General features: G+C 40.1%; 1 protein-coding gene across 2 annotated transcripts in view; it reads left to right on the top strand.

Annotated features, from left to right (window-relative positions):
• RPH3A (rabphilin 3A) overlaps positions 1–26325 on the top strand; it is a 231665-nt gene that overhangs the window by 168540 nt on the left and 36800 nt on the right. For both annotated transcript variants that reach the window (XM_063454214.1, XM_063454213.1), the window contains 5 exons: positions 12375–12504; positions 16579–16662; positions 17481–17643; positions 18228–18269; positions 21383–21550. In XM_063454214.1, the coding sequence (XP_063310284.1) occupies positions 12375–12504; positions 16579–16662; positions 17481–17643; positions 18228–18269; positions 21383–21550 (587 nt within the window). The remainder of the gene's footprint in view (positions 1–12374; positions 12505–16578; positions 16663–17480; positions 17644–18227; positions 18270–21382; positions 21551–26325) is intronic.

Genomic DNA, 26325 nt, shown 5'->3' with positions numbered 1-26325 from the left:
ATTAGCAATTCCTGGCAATCAGCTCCTGAGCTGCATAAATATTTAAACACAAAATCTGGCATGTCTCTCATATTCTTACCTGACACAGCTTTTGATGTAGTCTAACATGGGCTTAATGAAATCTCAATTTATATTCCACATGTTCATTATACTTGGCTCAAAATAGAACAGCTTTATGGCAGATATAATAGTGTGCCTACATTTGGCTGCATATGCGAAGGAGTTTTCAAGCAATAATGCATGAAGTTAAACCACAGGAAGTTGCTAATAAAAGAGTATATTTATCAGACGCAATGATTGATAAACTCAATTAACATCAGCAATATATGGCCTCGGAGTTACCAGCTTATCAAACCACTCGGAGGAATTTACCAAGTGGCCTATTTGTGAAAACATTCCTTGGAGATTTAAGTTGCTTTCCTACTGCAGAAAAAGATAGCGAAGGAACGTGAAAATGGTGCTTGGGAGGAAACGCAAAGCCAGATACATAGTAATAGGACTGAAATTCAGAAATTAGCAAAGACTGGTCGCATATTATTGGCTAGATTCAGTACCAAACATGGGTAGTGTCCAGTACTGAGATAATTTAATATCTGGTAGGCTCTGTTATTTATAGGCTTACGTGTCTTTATTGTATTACCATATGCTTTATGGAATCCTTTTCTGACCTGCCCTTTGGACTTTAACCTTTTTCCGATACAATAAATAGTGCATATTCTGCCATCACAGTAAGAATTACCAGCTTGTTTTTCTTAGTACCTATACCGTGTTTTTTATCATGAGTGCAGTATACTGCATTTTCTGATTTTCATCCCTTATTTTCAGTTATCATCACTTCCTAATCAACCAGTAAATGGATGCACATTACTAGTAAATAAAACTCCAAGCATCATCACCACTACAACCCACAGTAGAAGTTAAGGTGCCAGGAGTTGCATGTAGTCAAGTTGTTTGCTAACTTTTTGACACTTTACCTGGAGTCTACCTGGTGCCCATCGCCTCCTCCACCTACACAACAAGATAGAACAGCATAAACTTAATAATATGTGTTATTACCGATTCTTAGAGGTGATTGGGCTAAAAGTGCAATGGCTGAGCCCTGTAACCTATACATCTTTTAGTAGTGGCTATGGTGTTATAAACCTGTAGATGCTGTATTTCAGTTCTGCTGGGGATGAATTGGCTTGCTTTAGCCTATCCATGCTGTTCAGTTTTGATGACTAAAGAGGGGTGTATGCCCATTGTTGGGTTTTTTTTGACAAAAAAAGCAGGGTTGGCGCCACAGTACAAACCTAAGTGCTTAATTTCCGATTTACAGACTGTACATCAATATAGCAATTAAAACACAAAAATGTAAAGAAAACTCTTTTTAAAAAAACGCAACACTAGTATCTGTATTGTCCTGTTAACACACATTTGTCCAAAATGAGTTTCCAAATACAGTGTTTTTTGGAAAACGAGTCTAAAAAAAGAAATTTAAAAAGGGAAAGCTCTTGCAAAATCTGTAGATATTGTGTTACCCTTTTGTATGGCTTGTTACTGGTGTCTTCTTAAAATCGATGTCCTGATATAGGCCTGACAGCTGTCCCAATTCCAGCAAGACAGTCACAATTTTAGAGTCCTGTACAGCTGTCCTCATTTAGTTTCCTGGTGTCTTGCATTCAGAGACATCAGGGAATTGGCCCCTTGAAATGCAGTGAAAGTGCATTATTAGATGCTCTTGAGCTATCCTATGAACACTAGGACCATGCAGAGAGCACTTCAGCAGCACTCTCCGCTTGCTCTTCTGCTTTGGAGACCATCCATAGATGTGGTCTCTTAGCCTGTCGTGTTCGATGCTAGGCCAACCTTCCCCATTTCCCAGGTTGACATAACCATTGTAGGCCTCACTGGCAATAACCCCAGGGTCACCCAATAATCTGGATCTCATACCTGGTTTGCTGAATGCCTTAAATTTCTAACAAAGTGCCAGTAAAGGTACAAAATGTGTCAGCGTTGAGTCAGTACTCTCTGCTCCCTCCCCCCCCCACCCCCGCAGTCCTCTCCCACATGTATATCCTAGCCACAATCTTAGAAAATAATATTGTACTTCCTTTATCTGTGTGGATTGATGCATTTTCTTTTTCTGTGTGTGTGTGTGTGTGTGTGTGTATATGCAGACTGTCACTATGGTTGACTCATTATTGAGCAGTTGTAACCGTGAAACATGATCCACTTTGTCTGTGAAATTGTTTATCCAATTAGAAGTAGTGATCGCTTCCCTGGAACCTGCAGATGTATTGGCCTGTTTTTTGGCCTGTTTTCATTTCCTATAATGATTTACTCTAGTGTAATTATAATAATAAAACAATTTTACCAACAAAAGTTCCCAAAGCTAGCTGATGGCAAAGAGGAGGTGAAGTTGCAAAACAATTAGGTTTCTTTTGCTTGATTAACCTAGTTCCTAGGTATATCACAGCACATTTCAGCATTCCAGGAATATCAACGTATTATATATACCATATATCTACCATTTCTTGCTTAAATAACTAGAAATTTACATTTAGATCGCATGCTGGCCTCTCGAAAATGCCATTGAAATAGGGTAACACTAAATTTTTGTCAAAAGTTTCGAAACACTGATATGACAACATATTCTTGTGGGATATTTGCATTCCATAATATTTATAGATTACAATTTATAGCTCCTTTATTATTATATCATTGGGTGGCTCCATCAGTGATCCATTGATTCCATGACTAGTGGTATCAATCCTGGAGTATACTAGGTTGTGATATTATTGTGGTAGATTCAACCATATTGTTTTCTGTATGATTTTTGTTATGTTTATGGCACCAACAAATTCTGCAGTGCTTTAGGATCATTGAATGGGGATAATTATGACGACGAGATTATAAGACAGAGTTTACACGTACAGTAGTAGATCTGGGTTAGTTATTCCCTTCACTTTTAAATAATTGTGTTTTACCCTACATTCAAATTCAGCAACGCATATTTCCAAAGCTTCCATTTCTAGGAATAGCATACTGATATCTATGCTCAGTTTATTATTACTTTCAAAGCTATTCACTTGTTCTCAGAAAAATGCACTTCTTTTTTTTATTCTTGGCCACTATATCTCCCATGTGAAGTATTTTTGTTTCATCACAGTTGTAGTGGCATCTGATCTAAGGATGGCATATATTTTTTTATTTGGTTTTGTTCTTCTGAAATTCTGTTGATTCTATGTATGGTCTACTCATGTTTGGATGATTCCATGGAAGATCTGCTCACATTGAGATAATTTCCTGGATGATATGCTCACATTTTGATGATTCTGTGGATGGTCTTCCCAAAACCCTCTGTGCGAGTAACTTCTCAATTCAGAGCCTAGAGTCATAAAAAATAATATAGTGAGACAACTGAAAACATGCCATAATATTAAACATTACTGTGAAATGCTACACTGGATTTAATATATTTTCTGTCAAATGGCATTGTTTTTTCCTTATCTGAAATGAATGTTTCTGTCAAAATAAGCTTGACATTAAATTATAATTATGCTTAAAGGGACACTATGGTCACCTGAACAACTTTAGCTTAATTAAGCAGTTTTGGTGTATAGAACATGCCCCTGCAGCCTCACTGCTCAGTCCTCTGCCATTTAGGAGTTAAATCCCTTTGTGTATGAACCCTAGTCACACCTCCCTGCATGTGACTTGCACAGCCTTCCATAAACACCTGTAAAGAGAGCCCTATTTAGGCTTTCTTTATTGCAAGTTCTGTTTAATTAAGATTTTCTTATCCCCTGCTATGTTAATAGTTTGCTAGACCCTGTAAGAGCCTGCTGTATGTGATTAAAGTTCAATTTAGAGATTGAGATACAATTATTTAAGTTAAATTACATCTGCTTGAAAGTGAAACCAGTTTTATTTTTTCATGCAGGCTCTGTCAATCATAGCCAGGGGAGGTGTGGCTACGGCTGCATAAACAGAAACAAAGTGATTTAACTCCTAAATGACAGTGAATTGAGCAGTGAAATTGCAGGGGAATGATCTATACACTAAAACTGCTTTATTTAGCTAAAGTAATTTAGGTGACTATAGTGTTCCTTTAATGATTACTCAGAGTGTATTTCTGTTTCAGGGGACTCAGTCCCTTAAAGCTAAACTTTCTTTGATTTTTGACTAGCTGAGCTCTAGGGCACTGGCACACCACTGCAGGTTTCTGTTGTCTCACCTGACACATATAAGATCACCCAGCCTGGGGCAAACTGCTATGACCAGAGAAATGTTTATCAATACTAACTGAATAGCCATCCTGTGTGAAAATATTACATGACTTATGCTATTGTTGCAGACAAACCATGTTAAATATATCCTACGGCCTTACGTTTTAATTTTTAATAATTTAAGATGTCTGTGGAATTGCAGCACTGTTCTATAAATTGTGTGCTGTGTCTGTGCGTCATAATTATTACTTTTTTGAGCCCTTGTCCTTTCATACAAGTCCTGGAGACTACCAGGCAGTCACCCGGTTCCCGCCGATAGTGGTAATCATCGGAAGTGCTAAGGAATGTGGGGACAATCTATGCCGCCAGCCAGCGTTTTTGGACCGGCTCCTTAAGGAATATATAGAACGCCCGCCATCCTTAAGAGGTTAAACAGACTATAATACACAGTAAATACTGTATTTTCCCATGTATATGACTGTTTTTTTTCTGAAAATTTTCAGTCTAAAATTGGGGGTCATCTTATACACGGAATGTAATTGCAGGGGTTTAAAAAAAAAAAAAAAAAAAAAACTTGTGCGCAGGGCCTGCTGCTTTTCAATGTGTCACAGCCCACACACATACCTGTCCTCCCAGTCCCGCAGTCCCATAGTGAGAGCAGGGCGGTATTATAGAAAATCTGAAGATGGATGAAGATCCTGCCATTTTATAATCTCGGACTATGTTGCGCTCGCTCCCAATTAGAACCCCATCTGGATCCAGGTGATTGGCCCAGAGTGACATGAAGCAGGGCTTGTAAACTTTTCATCACGTGATCCACTTCTGAATGCTGTGGCAAGGAGGAAGATATGTGGGAGCTGCTGCAGATGTCAGCACTTACCACCAATGAAGCTCCAGGGACATGCCACACTATAAAAGGAGCAGCCATATTAAAGTTTGCTCCACCTCAGGTAGGTCTTGTTTTCTGATTTTTATTTATGGGGGAGGAAATGTGGATCAGGGAACAGAGGGAATATTGTTGTGATGTCCCAGCATGCCCTCACACAACCTGCTTTATTATGGGAGCCGTAGTCTCCCAGCATGCACTATGGAGCCATTAACTTCACAGAGTACCAGGGGAGGCATGGGAATCAGAAGTGTGTTGTTCTCCTCAGAAGTCACCTCTAAAATACATTGGGACATCTTATACACGGAAAAATACGGTAGATTGTTTGATGCAGCAATCACATCAAAGAGGTAGAAACCAATTACACAAATAGTATATGTGACAGAACAGTCTGTCTTTGGATTATGTTTCTCCTCCCTTCATTCGTCTGTTTGTTCGGTTATTTCTTTGCCCGTACTGTCCCCCTGTTTCCCCGTATTGTTTCCCGAAAGATTACTGAATACGCGACCACCGGGAAGCTGGCGTGTGCAGTCAATTGACCACCCAGTATCTGCGGTTAACCGCAGCTTAATTGACTGTTACTGGGTGGTCGCGGTTACACATAGCCATTATGGAAGCCCCCCGGACAGCCAGCGGTGCTCTGCCCAGCCTCAGTACACCAAAAGCGGACACTTTTGCTACCTTGAACTACCAGCCTACGGGTCTTCAGCTCTGTTCGTGAACCAAACAGCGGAGAATTCGTGAATTTGTCTTATATTGTATTACATATGAGGGTACCCAGATAGCATGCCATGGAGCCTGTTCATGGAATTAAAGACTTTGGCTCCATGGCGATTAAACTGTATTCGTGTGGTCTGAGCACCATTCACCTAATAATGTGCGCTCAGACCTGAGCTAAATGGGGATATGTTATATGTCTATATTTATTGTGGCATTTGTGACACTGTATATTTTAACAGTAATTTCTATTCTGGTGTCCCCACGTGTATAATGGTGATTTGACTCTGTCCTGGGAGGTAATTGAATTACTTCTCAATTATCTCCAGGGCAGAGGGGAGGAAGCCAGGATTCATTGTGACTGTGTGTCCTGATCTGATACCTGTCTGTTCTTTGTTACAGTCTCCCATTTGGTCCCCTAGGGGAGTGTCCATCAAGTGGGAGACCTGCATAAATACGGGCAGGTAGCCCTCATTAAAGCCAGATCTTGTTTTACCCTCAATATGAAGCTTGGTCTCGTGATTGGGGGGATTTACTATACACGAATAGAGACTGACTGCTGGGAATGTAAGCTGCTTGGATGCTGTGTCTGTTCGTCTGTTAGCAGCGATTCATGGAATTACCGTTCGGGAGTTTGAAGTATTACTAGTATGCTTTTTGGGAGTTAGGAGCATTCCCCTGGTTCCAGTTCGGGAGTTTGGGGTTCTAAAGTAGCCGTGCCTGTATCTCTGAAAGGGGAAGCTCTACTAAGCGGTGGTTTCACTCCTTTATGCCGGGAGTGTCTTAACAGTAAACATTAATGAAGACAAAGGCAATATCTGCAAAGATAGAAGTCCAAGCATATACTTAACAAATACTACATTAATGGATGTCATGAATGAACGTCACTTTTATGGATCTAGGTACAGAGACCATGTGAAAAATGTCAGCCAAATGCTTGTCACAAACAAGCCACAATTTTATATTCTACTGGATGACTGTAAGGATGACTGAAAGCTCAGATAGTAGGACAGCCAGAAAAGACACACTGAACATCAGAACATGTCAGAAGTAGGGGAACTCTGTGTTTAGGGAAATATTGCTGGAAGGATTGAACCTGGTATAATAATCTGTGGACTGAAGATACCTTCACTGGCAATTAAAACACTTGCAAATACCCAGCAATAATATTATTAGGGGTGTATGAGCCTAAGAGAGTACATTTATTGAACTAAAGACATTATACATGTCCCCCCTTAAGAAACTGTAAACAGGGAAATCGCTGGGAAATTCTGATCATTAACCCATTAAAAACCAAGAGCATGCCATCCCTGACAAACATTAAAGGTATTGCCAAACATAAACTCCCCGAGGGATCAAAGAGCAGAATACTGAATGTAACCACCTGGAAGGGAGTCTATGGAGCAGGTAAACATACAATCTTAAATTAAATACTATACCGATATAACAAATAGCACGTTCTCTCAGTTATAAAGATAATGAGTTAAGAAAATTCACTCCGTTCTAAAGGAATTTCTAAACCAACTCAAGTGCACTTGAATAAAAATTGAAAAAAACATGAATAAAAATTATAAACTTGACCAGGAATAGTGTGTTTACACAGTAGAATCTTGAAGTCATTAAAGCTATGACCAAGTGATACAAACAGTTTTAATAACTTTTAAATCAAAGTCAAATTTGGCAAAGAAAAACTGTCTGGTAATTGCTTCAGAGTTAGTTACTCATGTGAGCCAATAATTGGCACAAGATGCGCAACTACAATCAGCAATATACACCGAGGTTAAACATTGCCATCCAGGTTAAAAACATTTATTGTTTTGACCAATTAGGAGATGGAACTTCGCAATCTGGTAGCAACTTCCCTTATGTGTATGGATGCACGCACACAGAAAGCACCATTAGCAGCCTCCATTTAGGAAATCAGGTCTCCTTCTCTCCAGTGGGCAATATTTGAACATCACCAGTGGGAGATGATGGTATACATACAAGAGGCATGCCCAAGTAGTCACCTTATGTAAGAGCTGTTTACTGGATCTTCAGAGACTTAGCCGTGGCTTGGCTTCATGTATCCAGAGGACGGCTGTCATCCCCTCAGGGAGAGAATTAGGTCTAACCCCTGGTTACTAAAGTGGTTACTCAGGGAGGCAAATAATTGTCAGGTCAGCCTGCCAATCAGACAGGTCGACCCACCAAGGATTGCTGTTTTAGCACTCCTGCCATGGTCCTAGTTTCCTAAACATAGCATCATTAGACAAGCTCACAATAAGATTTCTGGGGACAACAGGGAACAAATTTGGAATGGTGTGACAGGATGGGACAGTTCCAAACTGTTTTGAAGGACAGAAAAAAGAATGACCGGAGGAAAGTGGGAGGATCTATTTATACCAATTTTAGAGTTCTATTTCCTGTCTTTTCTGCTGTGAGGGGAGGAGCTAACCCATGAGTAAATGCTGCCATGTTTGATCATGAATAAAACTGATTTAGTGATTTAGTTTGAATAGAAAATAACATTTGATTTAGTTCTAAGATTTTACTTATTGATACTAGTTCAGTTAATTTTTATACAGTAATATGACCCCTCACACTCTAGCCATCCTCTTTCTGTGGAAACATGTCTCTTGTGGTCGCTACTTGAATTTATGTCTGTCTGTGTAAGTTTTGGTGTGGATATTTCTTTAATGGTACTTTTTTTTTATTTATTAATAAAAGCTACTGTACACAAAGACATGAAAAGCAAAATTCCCTTGCGGCACAAATAGAAAGAAAGACACACAGAGTTACTAATATTTAGTTTTATGCTGCACTTCTCTGCATTGTTAGATATAGGTCACCATGTAAGTGGAGCGTATAAAGCATTCGTGAATCTGGGATTCCTAATTTCATCTCCCGAGGCTTGTGTGAGCAACTAAATAATCGAGTCATGGTTATTCTATTTTTAGGGTTGTTGGTTTTTGTGTTTTGTATCTGAACATCAAGGCAGAGATCAAGATCTTCTTGAATGTACCTTTATAAACATCATTGAGCAGGTATGATGCCAACTGTGGGATAATGTAATATTGTTGGCAAGGAAACAGGAGTTATAAGTACCATTAATGTGGGTAAGTATTGTTGCATTGTGGCCTTTCCAGTAGCTTTAGCTGCTTCTTCAGGTTCATTGGCCTTTTTTCAGGAATGTCTCTGTTACTGAGCAGACTTTCATGCCTTTTGCTAAAGGTTTCATACTTCAGGGTACGGCATACTTGCCAGCTCTCCTGATCTATCTTCTACAGTCGAGACCTGTTTTTTGACCCTTCTGTCCCAAAACAAATAATTATTATTATTTTTGCCATTTATATAGCGCCAACAGATTCCGTAGCGCTTTACAATATTATGAGAGGGGGGATTTAACTATAAATAGGACAAGTACAAGAAAACTTGCAGGAAGGATAGGTTGAAGAGGACCCTGCTCAAACGAGCTTACAGGCTATAGGAGGTGGGTATAAAACACATTAGGACAAGAAATAGCAATCAAATAAGGTGGAAATGAAGCAGAGCTTGAGGAGAAAGTACAGTGCTGCCCTTTAGGAGAGAGCAAGAGATAGGTATGTGAGGTAGAGGTTACTCTGTGAGGCCATAAGCTTTCCTAAAGAGATTGGTTTTAATCACTTCTTAAAATAAAATAGTGTATTGAAACCACATGATTGGTGTGATTGAATTGTAGGGTAGTGTTTTTCTCACCTTTGATCATTTACCAAATTAACTCCTCCTGACCCTTGTTTTTATTCAAAACAATATAGCACTAATTAAAACCTAAGAAATAGGTGGCGGAGTCCATGTGCTGACCAGACTTATGGCAAGCGAGCTCCTGCTCATCTTACTGATTCTTGACAGAATTCTCTGTTTAACACACAAAAAACACAGCCAACACACGCTACCTACCTGTGGGTGCTGTGTTGAATTCATTGACACCTTACCCGGGATTCTTTGTCATTGGGAGACGGCGGTGGCATGCGCACAGCTGTGTTGGGAAAAAGCATCTGATTTCCCCACTTACAAGTTTGCTGTGCGGACCTCCTGCATTCCTACCCCATTCTGGACCAGTGGGGGTTAATCTGGTCTGTACTAGTCTACACTGTTCCTCATGTTTCAAAAGCTAGCTCCTACTACCAGCCTGACAGCAACCAAGCTTCACAAGATGGTGGAGAGGCCTCCTCCGACAGAGCAGAACCTGACTCTTTAGCCGTGGTGATACACACGACTCCACTAAGCATTCCCAGCTGAAGGCAATCTTTAAGGGCATTGGGGCCCAGCTGGAAAAGAGATCGATGGGTCCCTCGCTGCTGCCTCAAGAAAAAAGTCAGACGAGGCAAACCTTGATGCACGCTGACAGGTTTCTTCCCATATCCCAGTATGTCTAACTAGGCTGAGGGTCAACCATAGCTTGACCCAACTCCACCACTTGCAAAGGCAGACAACTGCCAAAAGCAAGCGGTATCACAATAACTGGTCTCTAAGTAGTCTCCCGAGTGAGGGGGTTTTGGAGATTATGGACTCTTGGGACTGTGGTATGGAGAAGTTGGCTTATGACCATGTTGGGGCAGATTGGATAACCTGCCCCAACGATATTATGCAGGCCTCCCCAATTGCTGCTTTGTCTGCAGAATGAGGGAATTGGCTGATGCGCAATTACTATATGCTGGCCTACCGCTAGATATATCCAGCTGCTATTTTGTTTATTTTGACCAGTTTTCTGTTCTTTTTATTTCCTTTTTACTCATGGAGTGATGTTATTGATACAATGTTTATAATATAATATAATATAATATAAGAGTACCAATAGTACTCTTGTTGCCTGACTAGCTTGTTTAATGAATACCATATTTTTTTATCCTGGCATAGTCCGCATTAATCTTGTCTTTCTGATGCTTCCTTAATTAATATAAAATGGCGCAACATTTGCATCTTAAATGCCCCTCTGACTGACATTAGTCTATTTTCTCATGTTATTGTACCATCTCAACATTTGTTTGTATTTTCCTGCACTGCAAAAATAAAAATGTAAAAAACAAAACAACATGAAAAACGCAAGAAATATACGGAATTACTCGATTCTGAGTGTTCTCTCATTTGTAACAACTGTGAAGTCTCTACAGAAAGCAGAAATGTCTTTGAATTCCCATTAATTAAATTAATTCCTTTGTTTTCCCATTGCAATTTAGCAGTTACAAGTAATTTTGTTAGTGGTAAAATGTGAATTATACTAGTTGGGAAGTTAATAAAGGCCATACTGTAGCTTGTCAAAAAGCTTAAAGGGAAACTATAGAACAAGGAATACAAAGCTGTTTTCCTAGCACTATATTTCCTTCTGCCCCACCCTCAGCAGTGTAAGGCTTAATAAACCCTTACTATACTCACCTGGTTCCAGCACCGATGTCCCTCGGCTCTGGATCGGTGCTCCACCACCGCAGACGTCAGCCATAGTGCGTGGAGAGTGCTCCGAGCGCATTAGGCCCTTTCCATAGGAAAGCATTGCTGCAATGCCATGAAAGATTAGACATGCTATTAGAGATTTTTAGTGCAGGTACTCTGGATTTCAGAATGTGTGTCTGGTGGGCAAGTCTTATATGTGTGTGGAGAAGTGTTGTGTGTGTGTGTGTGTATAGGGGAGTTTGAGTGTGGCTTAGTGTTTTTAGTGACTTGTTTTTCCCTCCTTCTGCTTCCCTGATGGTCCAGTGGAGGGTTCATCCCTAGTAGTCTGGTGAGGGAGAATTGTGGTCTGCACAATATCAAGTGTAGGTCACTTTAATGACTCCCTTTTGGAGCTCCCTCTCTGTCAATGACTCAGTGTGCTGGCTGTGGTACTCAGATGGGGGGCACAGGGCCAAGAAGGGAGATTTTTTTTTATCTTCCTGCTGGCTCAAGGATGTCTTCCTCACAGCCAGAGCCAATGCTTCAGGCCCAGACATGGTGCCACCAGTGTTCTCTCTCAGCCGAGGCCCTAGGCTGCCTTGTGGCATCCTCCTAGGCTGCCTTGTGGCTATTCTGTCTCTGTGTGTTCCTGCAGTCTCACTGCTCAGTTATGTTTTTTGGGAGTTAAACCACTTTGTTTATGCAGCCCTAGCCACACCTGCACTGGCTGAGACTCACAATGCCTTTCTACATGCTTCCTGAACAAAAATGTCTATCTTTTTTTTAATTTAGTTTTTTTAAGCTTCCCTTGTTGCAGGCATTTTAATGTAAATAGTGCCTTTTTTCATGCGAAAGCCGGAGGTCATCACTCAGCGCCAGCACACTCTTGTGGCACTGGAAAAAAGGCAAGTTTATACTTATTTAAGGTTAGGGCCAGCTAGGGCCTACAAACTACTCCTGTGTGTGATTAAAGTTCAATTGAACTTATTGATTTATTTATTTTCTCTGGGACTATAGACAGTTGCTACTATTCAGATGTCAGCATCATTTTACTGAATTGCACATTTTAGCCATGGTGGATTCACTGCACTGCTTTTTTCCCCCGATTAGAATTGTTATTATTTCTTTTGCAGGGATTTTCAGTTGCTAATCCATTTTGTTTTCTTATCTAGGCGTTTGGTGGACCGTTTAGAAGATATGAGAAAAGCAGTGTCTGGAGATGGGGTAAACCGCTGTATCCTCTGCGGGGAACAGTTAGGATTGCCAGGAGCAAAGTGTGTTGTTTGTGAAGACTGCAAAAAGGTAATTACCACAGTTAATCATTCACAAGTGTTGATTTGTTTTTAGCATAAATTATCCTAGATACAATTTTTTTTCAAATAAGCAGGCATAAAACTAATCTTTTCAACAGCAAAGTATCAATTTTTTTTTGCATGTATGCATACCTGTCCTTAGACAAATGGCAATGCTAATATATTCTAAATGTCAGGGTTAATATAATTTGTGTAGTGTTTCTGATTTAGTACATTGATCCTTTGCCATGTGGCCCTTAAAGGCTCATTCCACACTTGGAAAAACAACAACACAATTTAATAGATATACCCCCAATGAATACTTGCATGTATAAATGTAATTTCCATGTTTTTATGTATTCATTGAGGGTATAGTCTAAAACAGCTTGCAAAAGCTGCAGTTCTTATTACTGCAGCCTTTGTAGGTCCTCCCCTTTTTCACAGAAAATTGTCCAATCAGAGGCTTCTCATAGAGCATCTCTTCTTCTACCAGTCTCTACATTTGTCTCAGTCCCCCCTCCCCTCCATGTGTCTCAAATCCCCTCCTCTCCCCTCCGTGTCAGTCTTTCCTCCATGAGTTTTAGACTCCCCTCTGTGTTTCAGACTCCCCTCCTCTCCATGTGTCAGTCCCTCCTCCTCTCCACTCCATAAATCTCAGTCTCCCCTTCCCTCCGTGTGTCTGTTACCCCTCTCCTCCACGTGTCTCAGTACCCACCTTCCATTCCCTCCATGTGTCTTTTTTTTTTGTCAATCTTTCTTTTATTGAGGCAAGCAGTAATGGGATTACAGAATGAAGAAGGGGGGATAAACAGTGTTTGTACAGATTGGGTACATGCTAACACAGTGTAATATCTCCTGTGAGTGTCGGCCTCCTTTTTTATTTACTAAGCATTCCGACATATTAATGATTCGTTTAGCGTAATGCTAATCAAAGTAAAACAGGGTTGCATGTAAGATGAGTTCTGCTCTAGGCGGTTATATGTAGGCCTTTCCTGATTTCTCTAGGTAGTAGTATTGTTAGTCATATTAAACTTATTGTAGAGTGTGCGCGTATGCTTGGGGTTGATTGCTTCTAATAGCAATACGGGGTGATATGGAAGTGCTTATGGAGTGTCCCGCACTTGGGATTCTTAATAGTTTAGACATGTCCGTTACAACGGGGTGCGTGTTGAGTCTGTATCGCTGTTGTGTGGAGTTTCTGAGGGCTTGATAGGCTTGTGAAGCTATGTGCCAATGCGTGTGTAGTGTTGTGCCTCTGTTATACATACGGTGATAGGTATTCTATTGGCGACATGTTACCAGCTGTGTTATATCTGATGTGTATAAACATGTTTTAGGATAAAGCGTCATACAAGAGTGTGTCTGCTGGCAGCCTGTAGGATTTTGGCTCCGGGTGCAATACATAACAGAGTTAAATAAAATGGTAACGTAATGAATGATAAACTATGTGTTACTTTCAACTGTAACGGAAAAACAAGTGTTGTCCTTAAGTATCGATGTCATCTGAGGCATAGTGTTGGAGGTCGGGTTAGAGCATAGTGAGTAACTGTCCACGAGGGAGACTAAGCTCCGCAGTCAGTTAGTTCCTCTTACGTCCGGAGGGAGCAGGAGTCCATTTCGGGGGGTGATGTGATGGTCGTCCGGTTCCCGGGGGCCGCAGGACATCCAGAGAGGGCGGGTGCAATCGTCCGGAATAGTGAAGTGGCGGTGATGACGGGGCTAAAGCACGAGCTCCTCGATTCCGCTTAGGTGGTGACCGCTGCGTAGGTGACCGGTGTGTTGTTTCGAGGTATGAATGGAGCAATATTCACCGGGTCCCAGCTGTGGGCTAGTGTAGTGGGGGCTCGGGGGCCCGCTGGAGGGGGTGATTCCCGGGATAGGCCCAAGGCCTGTAATAGTTCCGCTGCGTCCTGTGCTTCATGAATTTGGTGTGTTGTCTCACCCTGCTGCACAAGGAGTGTGTGGGGGAGGGGGGGCGCCAGCGGTATGGAATTTTGTGTTGCTGAAGTGTGGCGGTGAGGGGTCGGAGTGACCTATGCTACGTCATGGTTCCGCTTGAGAGATCTCTGTAGAAGGTTAACTGTGCGTTCTCAAATTGTATGGGGGTTTTTCCCCGGAGGGCGGTGAGGACCGCCGTTTTGTCCAAGCCATTTTTAAAAGTGAGTATAGTGTCCCTTGTGGCTGAGTCCGGAGCCCTAGCGGGTTTCGGGATTCGGAAAAGGTCCATGGGTACGATGGGTTTGGTTTGACCTGGGGGTAGTAGTTTAGCCAGAAGGCGTTTGATTGTGCGCGGTAGTTCTGCTTCTGGCAGCTCCTCCGGAATCCCCCTGACCTTTATGTTATGCCTCCTTCTTGTGTCCTCCTGAGCGTCTAGGCGCCATTCAAGCAGCATGTTTTTGTGGCTCAAGTCCTGCATGCCTCTCTGCAGTGTGGCGATGGTGCGCTGGTGGTCTTGAGAGGAGGCCTCCAGCACGGTTATACGGCCTGTCAAGCCCTGCAGCTCTCCCCTTCTGCAGATCCACTAGTAGGGTTTTTAACACCCCGGTGGTTACTAGGTCGGCGTCAGGGTCGGACCTGGGTTTGCTTTGTTTTGCCTTCGGTTTTGGGTTTGGTGTTCTGAGGTATTCCTCATCTGCTTCCTCTGAATAGTCGTCTGAGAAGTCCGTGCAGCCTCCATGGAGTGCCGCCATATTGGCTTCGCTCGGGCCGCATGCTTGCCGCCACATGTCCCCTATTGTGAGTCCTGGGGCTGGTTTGCCCGGCGGCTGTTTCTTGTTCTTGCGACCCATGAAGCTTGAGGGGTTCTTGTGTGTGGTCAGCGATCAGTGGGGGTGATTTTGTCTGTGTTGAAGCTTGATTTCTCCGGTGTTAGCACGGAGCTCCAGCGGTATGCGTCCGTTTGCCGCGGCTGTTCAGCTCCGCCCCTCCATGTGTCTTAGTCCCCCCTCCCTTCAATTTGTCAAAGTCCCCCCTCTCCTCCTCTTCCAACAATGTGTCTCAGTCCCCTCTCTTCTCCATGTGTCTCAGTCCCTACTCCCCTCCTCTCCCCTCCATGTGTCCCAGTCCCCCCTCCCCTCCTGTGCCTGCCGACTTTATAGTGTGCCGATCAGCAGGCAGAAGCTATTTCTTCCCTTCCTGCCGATCACCCAACAACCCAGTGTAATAATGAGCAAATTCAATACATGTTCAATAATATTGCACCACCATACATTAGTACATATCTGCTGAATAGTTGTTACACTTCCCTTGGGGAGTTGTTTAATTATTATTATTATTATTATTATTATTATTATTATTAGTAGTAGTAGTAGTAGTAATTATAAAGTGCCAACAAGTTCCATAGCGCTGTACAATGGGACAAGCTCCATAGCGCTGTACAATGGGACAAGCTCCATAGCGCTGTACAATGGGACAAGCTCCATAGCGCTGTACAATGGGACAAGTTCCATAGCGCTGTACAATGTCCCCAGTTTGGCATAGCACAGAATATGTGATTTTCCCTTTTGGCATCTATCTTTGTAGCTCACTTCATGGGCCTTGAACTACATTGTACTGCAAGACTACAACACTGAGGTCTCTGGAGGATCCAGAGAGATCTATCGTATTCTCCCTACAGCCGTTAATAGTGATGGCGGTACCTCTGACTTTTGTCTTAGTATAACTTGTTACTGTATTGGAATTTCAGTGAAATTCCAACACAGTTATGTGTGTATTTCATAAAGCTGTTATCTACATAAAATACTCATTTTGGAGAGACGGTGACAAAGCCGCTTTGAATCAAAGTCATAGTCCACAGTTCTGTAGAGTAGCTAAATGTGACATATCATGGAAAATCAGAAACTGTAGACTGACAGAGTTCTGCTGGGTGAAAGGGAAGTGGTGATAACTTCACAAAATGTAAACTTGCTAAATATCTAAGGGAAGATCTCATCTACTTAGTTGTACTTTTTGTAATACCATATTACCTCTAAAAAAACCAATAATGCTGGATCTCTGTTTAGCTCTCCTGTTTATTCTTCAGATACCCTTTCCACTCTAGGTATGTTTGAGACTATATCATGGAGTTTCATGGTTTTATTTACAGAATGCTTGCACAAAGTGTGGCGTGGAGACCAACAGCCGCCCTCACTCCATCTGGCTGTGCAAAATATGCAGCGAACAAAGAGAGGTCAGTATTGCTTGACTGGGATGGTGTACATGAAGTCTAGGTACCATGCACCTATGATTGGTCACAATTACTTTTCTTTCTAAGTTGTTCAAATTTGCAAAAACAGATCTTCCAAGTTCTTAAATAGTAGTTATAAATCACACCATTAAATAATCACCTTTAGGTAGCTGAGTATAATAAACCACAGGCAAGATATCAGTGTTGGTAGAGACATGAAATTATTTTTTCTGATTCTGTGGATAGCCATGGTAGCTAAAATACATATTAGAGGTGTACATCACACACAGAGTTCATGTGTGCTTGGAAAATAAGTTTTTACTGCAGATATTTTTTTTAGAAAAATAAAAAACTAAATATATGTGTAACACTTAAACATTTGACACATCACAGATAGATATGCATTCTCAGACACACAGCTACATAGATATACAATTGAGCACAGGCCCAGAAACATACAGACACTGTAAGACAGACACATAGATACACATGAGTAGACGCCAAAAATAAATGCTACCAGGCAGACACAGATCCACACAAAGTTACAAACTGTCCAATTCACACAGATTGCCACTACTACACATATCGACAGATACACCACTGCAACACACATTGACACAGTTACACACAAAGAAGTACACAATCCTTCCGTCATTATTCTCCTCAGGCTTCACTGTTTATCGTAATCCTCCTCAAGTTGTAAAGTCCTCTATCCTCTGTCCTTACTCTGCCTGAACTATAAAATCTACAGCCAGCCTGCATCCTTCCCAGATTTAATTACTTTTTCTGAACTCCAGATTTTGTTCCCCTGAATTATCTAGGTGTGGAAGAGATCAGGGGCGTGGTTTTTCAAAGGCTTCCCAAAGCATGTCCTGCCTCAACCGATGCCTGTGTCTAAATCAAAACCCCAGAAAACCAACGAACCAGCTGCATCAGATGTTCCAGCTCCAGAGCAGAAACGTTATCCCCGCAATCAAAGCCGAGGTGACAAAAAAAAAAATGAATTTGAACCTTTATTTTAGTACAGCTATCACCAAGGAAATGTGAGAAAAGTATAGAAAGGTAAGGATTGGAGAAATCCATAGAATTTCAGAAAGATAAACAGTAGCTGTTTAGAACGTGATAAGTTCAAATAAGGCTTCTTTCTTAAAGAAATTCTATATATATAAAAAATATATATTATTCCGCTCTTACTATGCTAGTATTACGTTTATGTGGATAAAGCTGCTGCACATTATTTAAGAACTGGTACTGTTCCATGCAGTACAAAACTGGGCATTATATACCTTTTTCTAAAATTCTACTATGTGAGAAATGTCCTCATAAATCCATGTTTTGGGGGCTTTTGCTCACAGGTATTCAATAATCCCTGCACAACAGGCCCAATGTCTTCACATTTGCTTGATGTGTGTGTGCATGTGTTAGGGGGCCCAAATAGAATATTAGGTATTCCGTTTTGGACGATGGACTTTATATAATGTATTGTGATTGACAGCTTCCCTGTCATTGGTACGTAATGAATTATTCTGTATATGTGTAGCACTAATAGATGTGTATTTATATTACAGCTCAAGCCGAAGTTACTACACAGCCAGACCAAGATTCATATGGTAAGAGAGAGGCAAATTAAACTTGTACAGTCCAATAACAACAACATTTAATTTTATCAATTGTTGAAGGGAAATAATTAATTCATACATGGCAATGCAAGGCTTCCAGGACTCACAATCTCTGCTATTGCCATGGTAACCTGGTTTAGATACAATTTGCCATTGACATGAAGAAGATTATAATGCCTTTCAAACAGAAGCAATTTATTATACGTTCCTTTGTAAATAAATGAAAGGAGTTAGTCGCTCACAACATTTTTTTGCTCTCTACAAAAGAGTCTTTTGGAAATTAAAAAGCAATACTGGCTCACTTCCTCAGGCGTATTCAATGGGCTTTTAAATATAAGCAAAACATTTACCTGTTGTTCAAAATTGCTTCAATGCATCTGAAATGAATTGCAACAGAAGTTCCAAATTCCAGATAATAAACATGCCTGCAATAGCCGATTGGAAGCCAGAATCACAAATAATAGGCATGAAAATTAAATCATTAAATCAGGGTTAGCCGACAGGTAAACAGCTATTGTAGACCCACAGCTCCCATGATGCTCTGCTAACATCTATAAGCTCTGTGTAAAATCTCTATGTCTTAGAGTCAGAACAGCATCAAGACTTGTAAAGCATCATGGGAAAATATTAGCTGGTAATGGGAAAAAAAATAACAATTATAATAATGCACAGTGAATATACCGTGTCTATATTATACCATTTGACAGAATATGGAGAGAAAAAAATGAAAATGTTAAAGAAAAATAAATTGAAAGAACAAAATAAATAAACGTATCTTTTTTTGGCAAAATTTTAAGGGATAGTCTCACGGGAACTGGCCCCGTACATGTAAATAAAATCTCAAACCAGGACAATGTATAAAAAGAATAAAGTGGTATATGGTACACTTAAAATACAAAAATCATATATATTCTGTATGGTACCTCACCCATATTACCAGGGTTGTTCATCAGAGCGAGTATTGGCAGTGATTCCAAGTGAATTTCATACTTAAGGTCAAAAAAGCTTACCTGGAAAAATTCTTTAGGTCATCTATGCTTTTAGTTCGACTAATCTTGACTTGAATTTGAAATTCTTTTTGAATACTCAGTTTATTAATTAATCCAGTATATCTAAGAAATAAGCCGTTTAACAACTCACAAGGATCACTTGTGTTTGATAGTGCCTAGAGTTACGTGTTTTCTTTCTCACAAGCCTCCATGATCCACTTAGAAACATCCATGTCCACTTATTGTCTTCTGCCCAATAAATGTTATACATGTAAAACCGGAATTTGTAAGGGCTGGTGATGATAGCTACTCGAAAACAATTTAAAAATTATAAATAAAATATCTTATAATTTGTGATTTTCTTTTATATACGTATTACAGTTTATTTTCTATTTTTAATAATGGGTGTCTGCACTAATAATGTTCTTTACATCCAAAGGGTGTCTTTCTAGATAAACGTATTATGCTCTTCTCATTACACAATACTCTTGCATGTAAAATTGGGAATTAATTGAGACGGGTAAAACACCTGTCTTCGTTTAATTAAATGTGCCATGGAGATTTTTTGAGAACAGGGTAAGTTAGATACAGTTAGTAATCTTGTTATCCTATGATTGATTGATTAATTATTGTGAAAGTCCATTTACCTCTTAACTCCTTCATATTGAATCCCTTATCAAACGTGTGGGATTCGTTTTAATGAGGTAGAGGGGCAATTTAGTACGCTTATGCATTTTGGTTGTCAGAACCATCAGCACTGTTTAGTTAGAGACATATATATGTGTATATTTTTATATTTATTAGGATGCTGTAATTCCCTGGGTGATCTAATTCCTGTGAATTATTTGATGAAACATATTCAATCATACTTGAGTTATCAACTTCTCACTAGCAGGACTTAGATAATAAATGCTGTTCTGTACCTCCATGACAATCTGTGCTATACGTGTATTTCTCAGTCAGTGCTTTTCAATCTCTGACAGTCTGTGTGTGTGTCATTCTATGTTGTTTTTGTCATCTCATCTGCATGTGTGATTGTTTGAGTGTGGTGGGAGTTACATTCCAAGTCCGCCAGAGTGTTAGGATACACACTCCAGCTGCTGTGGAACAAGACTAAAATAATATTTTTTTAATGTGTATTGAACATGTTATGCCAAATGTTACTCGTTTTTAGTCTGACTTGTCACTTGCCTATCATCAGCCAACCGGAACTAGAGTTCCGGACTGACTGATGGCATTTCTGTGCAATTCATACGTACAGAATCTTTAGCTGAGAGAGGACTGAAACGTCATCTAGCTCTGCAGAATCTGCATGCATGATGCAGGTAGCCTTAAAGAAGACCAGGTGTCCAATAGGATCAGGTAACAGGGTAACCCATTGCCATTGGTTTGCCCCATTACCAAGAAATGTGGCCAGGGTATTGCTCACATCATAACTATTAGAGTGGGCTGTAGTGGTTATAATATTTGGAGTAACCATTTAAGTTATGCGTTTATGCAACAATTGTAACAAACTGAGTATTATCAATACGTCAAACTATGGTATGTAAGCTTTGTCTGCCACAGCTGTGCCCATCCCGGGTGCCATGTTAGGGTGTCTGAACATTTTTGGTCTGGTTTCAGCTTTTCTCCACCTAGTAATGAACCAGTCTACCAAAATGTCCATGCCATCTCTCTAGGGAATACTAGCTTTATTCAATCACGTTTTATTCCATTTTGATATATTTGATTAAACTTATTTTAATTTCTTTCTGCTCTACTAGACTTCATTGTTGTCATATTTGGGCTTTGTCATTGAAGTGTGGCTGAAACACTTCTAGATACAGTAAGCATAGGCCCACATCTGGATTACCCTTTTAACTAATGCATTTAGAAAATTAAAAACTGTAATCTTTATCAGAGCATTATTGTATTATTGTTTCTGACACTGATACACTGATTAAAAAAATAAAGTATAAACAGAGTGTAGACGTTATTCCTGTATTTAACATGTCATTCAGTCAGCCTTCACTGTCTAATTATTTACTGATATATGTCTCATCTGCATATGCTCATTTTTACTTTGTAATTCTGCATTGTAGAGGATTTAATCATCATAAAATTCTATGTAACCAGGCAATGAATCAACTACTGCTACTGGAAGAGGCAATTACCCTCCAACTTCTCATAAACAACAAGAATCAAGAATGGCTCCAAGTGGAGGTGAATATGGTGGAGGAGACCAAGAAAGCAGAGATTACTCTTACAGTGGACCTGACAATGACCCTAACAGAAGCCCTGGAGGTTTGTGAACATGTTACCAGTTATAAGATGTAAATAATATATATATTTTTTTTGAAAATATAAAAAGAACAGATGAAATTGACTTAGTAATGCATAACAATAATATACTTACCGCTGTGTACACCAATGGATATTTAAAGGAACACTACAAACACCAAAACCACCACGTGCCCTGGTGCCATCCCAGCATAATCTGTCAAACCATTTTAGCTTGGTTTGATACTTACCGAGGTCCCACTGGGCACCCATGCTGCATTCACTCTTCTCAGTGTTGAAGAAGCCAGCTTGTTGACTGCAGCTACTCACGGAACTCATTTGTAGGTTGAGAGCACTCAACTGATGCTATAAGCCAGTGAATTAAATGCTTACATTTCATTTAACTTCTCCTGCTCCATAGACCAAATACAGCAAAGACCCATCAGGACACAGGCAGTCCCCAACTGGTCTAAAGCAGTTTGACAGATAACACTAAAATGGCAATAGCTTGATGGCTGTGTAATTGAATGTAAATAATGTATTTGTAGTCCCCCCCACTCCTGCTTCCCGAGTATTGATATTAAGCATTATTGTATTTGGCTGTTCTCCCGAGTTAGTATCTGGTTTTATCTTTGCGGCTAAAATATTTTGGCATATCTGTGCATGGTTCACTATACCCCCCCACACATTAGTATGGGGGCAAATGTGGACAAGTCAGTGATGTGAAATACAGACTTGAAGGGGGGCGCTAAGAAAGGGGACTGCTCAGAAAGGGACAGTTCCACCTGAAGAATTGGCAGTTCAATCTGATGTGAATGCACACCGGGCTGCCTGCCAACTTAGCAGCCCGGCTCACCAAGGGCAACCCATGAAAAGAGTGCTGTTTCAGCACTCTCTGTAGGGTCCTAGTGCCCTACTTATAGTGTGAGTGCACCTAATGATGCGCTTGAGTTACGCTTTTTGAGGACCGTTCATCAGGGTGCAAAGGCGGTACGACGGGACAAGACCCTAAAGTTTAAAATTGTTGGGAGGCCTAATTCACTTATAGGTCACTTGTTTATTGTGTAGCAAGGCTAATTCTTGCAAATAGCTTTGTGCAAAGATTATTCTACCATCTTGTAAAAATCTTGCATGTTTCAATAAGGATCCCCATTTGCACAATTTGAGTTTAATGAAAATAAGCTTAAATGTGTTTTTTATGGTTTATTATATACTTTTGTAGAATGTCTACACTTTTGAAATGTTACTACATGGGTATATATCATGCTTGGTTCTCTTGATAAACATGATTTAATGTCATCTTAACACGTACAATTATACAAACTTTAAAATCCCAAGTCAAACATGTCTCAATACAGTATCTTATTGTATTAAGTGCTTGCTACTAAAAGTCCGTCCTCCCTCCTTTGGCATAAAATACTTTCTTGTCTTTGATTGGATGGGTTGCTATGAAAATCCCTAGTCGGTGCTGCTAGTGCTGACTAAGAAGTGTAGGAAGGCCGTGACATTATGAGATTTTGCCTTGTTGGGAATGTGTCCCAAGTAGGGAAAATCAAAGAAATGACAAGGCGGAGCAGATAGTAGGAGCGTCGCACAGCCCGGAGGTGGGTATTACATGAAGAGCGTCACCCACAAAGCGGCTCTGGAGGAAAAGTGAGTACATCTTTATATTTTACATTGAATACATCTCTTTGTAATGTATAGTGTATTCAATGAATATGGGAGCGATTTCAGCAAAGTGAAAATTTGCATAACGTTCATTTGAACTCCTTCCCCTTCCAAATCTGATGAATTTTGTCTATACTTTTCCACCTGCGGTTAAACTACAAGTAATGTAATGTCTGACTCATGGAAGGACTGGAAAAGGAAGCAAAAAGTTGATAGTCCTTCCCTTATCATACTTTTCCCAATGTCATCGTAAGGACACTTGCTAGCACTATGATACATGGTATTTATAGCGTTGCTTCTGGCTAGAGCCATAAGAGTCCTTGGAGGCTGAATAGACATCTCACAAAACATGTTTCTTTGAGACAATTCCCACAATATAAAAGTTGAATCTGAACTCATCATTCTAAACCTTTCTTGGATGACAAAGTTTTTGTTAAAAAAATAAAATATATGTATTGAGCTAGCTAAATCAATGCCAGATGTGTAGATCATATGATCTACTGTGCTATGTTCCTATTTTATTATTTTAGGATTGTATGGTGTCAATTTTGGAAGTGCGTTGACATATGTGCTTGTAGTTCACTGAAATAGGTAATATTTATAGCTTTAAAATTATGGCAAAATTGTATCTATACATTTTAAAGTTTACTAGCCGTGTGTCATCTGATATACCACTATTACTATGTGTATATCCTCTAATGTACCACTGTATAAAAAATATATTCAGAATCATGAATGCTTTAAATGTCATCTCTGTAAGTAGAATTTAAATGGATTCATTTACTGGAATTAGACTTAATTTTCACGTCATTCCTCGTCTCGTCTCGTCTGCGGAGACTGTCTATGATATTGGAAGCAAGCAAAGACACATGTCGCTGGTTTCTTCGTCATCTAGCATTTCAGTAATACTGCATTTCACCTTCTCTGTTGCATCTACTCTCCTCATTTGGAATTAATTGAAATAATAACCGCTTGAGAAGCCATTGTTATGCATGCTATCACAATTTTGACCTTAAGGACCATATCCTGGCATTGACTGTCCTACTTCAAGTTTCTGCACAGCTGATAATATGAATTTAAAAAAAAAAATTCCATGTCATTATATGGCCGTTAAGGCACAAGTTATGGTGATGGCATTGAATTTTTTTTTCCTTTAAGGGGTTAGGACCCGAAGATAGCCCTACAAACCATAGCTACATGATACTAAATAGAGTAGTTACATTCTACATTGAAGAAAAGGTCTGTGCAAACTTACCAAAACTAAAAAACAAAATATTAGTCCAGATAACTCATTACATGTTTGTCATTAACAAGTTGCTCTCCACGTGCCATCTGGTTAACATGTCACAACCTTGCCTTGGTATCATTTAGAATGACTTAGATTATTACACTATCCTTTGGTCGAACAGCTCTCTAAGAATTGTGGGGAGGATGAAGCTTCACGGCACTGTAGCCTAGATTTAAAAATGTCCAATTTAAAAAATAAAAAAAAATATTTGGTAACTGTGACAGACCCCTTTTGGGAGTAACCGATACCATCTCGGAGAATTGCCTGTTTTTACCTGGATTATCATGGACTTCTCTGGATCTGTTCGGTATACGCAGCCACGTGGGGAGAACAATGGGTCGCGGCCATTTTGACCGCACGAACTAATGACCGAACACTCACAAACTTTCCACACGATGAATCTCCACCTTACCGGTAACTTACGCTCATGCGTTTATATTATGTGGTTCCAGAGTAAATGGTGCAAACGTGTATCTAGCGAACGGCCCAACCGATTTAGGGGATTTTCACGTATATTGTTCCCCTAGATCTCCGTTCTCTAATACACGTAGTACATTGTATTTCCGTTGCACTTTGTGTGTGTTATTAAACTTATAAATAACTGTGAAATATTCTGCCCGGTACAGTGGGAGGGATTCCCACTGTAAATGTATTATCTCCTCCGGATACGGGGAGGAGTTGTTGTACGGCATAAAAGCCCGAGTTGCAGAATAAAGATTATTCCTACTTTTGACCCTCAACACAGAGTCTCGTCTCGTGCTTGGAGGGGATATTTATGATGCTGATTCGTATTCTCTGGGAACGTGTTTTGTTATAGCTGACTTCATCTTGGGGGAAAGGACACCTTCTCAGCGGCGTAAACCCCTACTACACCGGGGTGCCGCTACAGTAACATTTGTGTATTTCTGAAAAGCTGTAATATCATTAGGTCCTTGAGCAGAATTATGTATTTTTGTCCCTTTTCTCGAATACTGTGAATTTCACACTTATTTGAATTTTATTTAATTTTTCAGTCTACACTGATGCAAAAATAGCTTTTCATTTTTATGCATTTTTATTGCACTGCTGTATAAGTTCCGACTTGTCTCACCATGTGCAGTTTCTCGTATTCTGAAATATGAATACCCTGCAACCTCAATGTGAAGACGATGAATAATGTATACTCATAGCATGGGATGGCTTTACAGTTTAATTGGCCTTAATTCAATTTCTTTCCAACGCATCCTCGTTATTTTATGTTAAAATCATGCACAGTGACAGCTCTCTCCCATGCGGTAAATGTGACCGGAGGTTTCGCTCAATCTGTTTCATACAGGCATACGTGTTCCTCTCAGGCATTTACAAGGAATTCTTCCAATATTCAAATAGACAAGGAAGTGCAAAATGTATCTTTATATATCCCAAATGGATACAAAGATGTGCTTAGTTCGCCTTTCTCACAAATTGTAGACAATCAGAGCTATGATAAATACATGCATAAGTGGAAGAAATTGATGATCACTGACTAGATTATTGTCTCTTTCTTTATTCATGTAATGTGTGTATACAATTTTGGAGTATTTTTGTATTTCATAAGAAATCCTGCAACACCACTCATTTATATTAAAATGTTAAAAACATGTGCAAACAATACAAACTGCATATAGTGTGAGAAATATACATATGTAGGACACTGCAGTTGGCTCTGCATATTCCCCTTATGGGGGAAAAACTTTTATGTAACAGTGCCTATGGAGAGGCTAAGAGTCCCTAGGCTCTTTTTGAATGCTTTTATTATTGGGGGGAAATTTCAAAATTCTTGCCTACATTCTAAATCGGAAAGAGACATGTAGCGCACATGCGA

The sequence above is a fragment of the Pelobates fuscus genome, chromosome 5 (assembly GCF_036172605.1).
Source record: "Pelobates fuscus isolate aPelFus1 chromosome 5, aPelFus1.pri, whole genome shotgun sequence".
Taxonomy (NCBI): Eukaryota; Metazoa; Chordata; class Amphibia; order Anura; family Pelobatidae; genus Pelobates; species Pelobates fuscus.
Note: the sequence above shows the minus strand (reverse complement) of the source record. Positions and strands in the feature narration are given on the sequence as shown.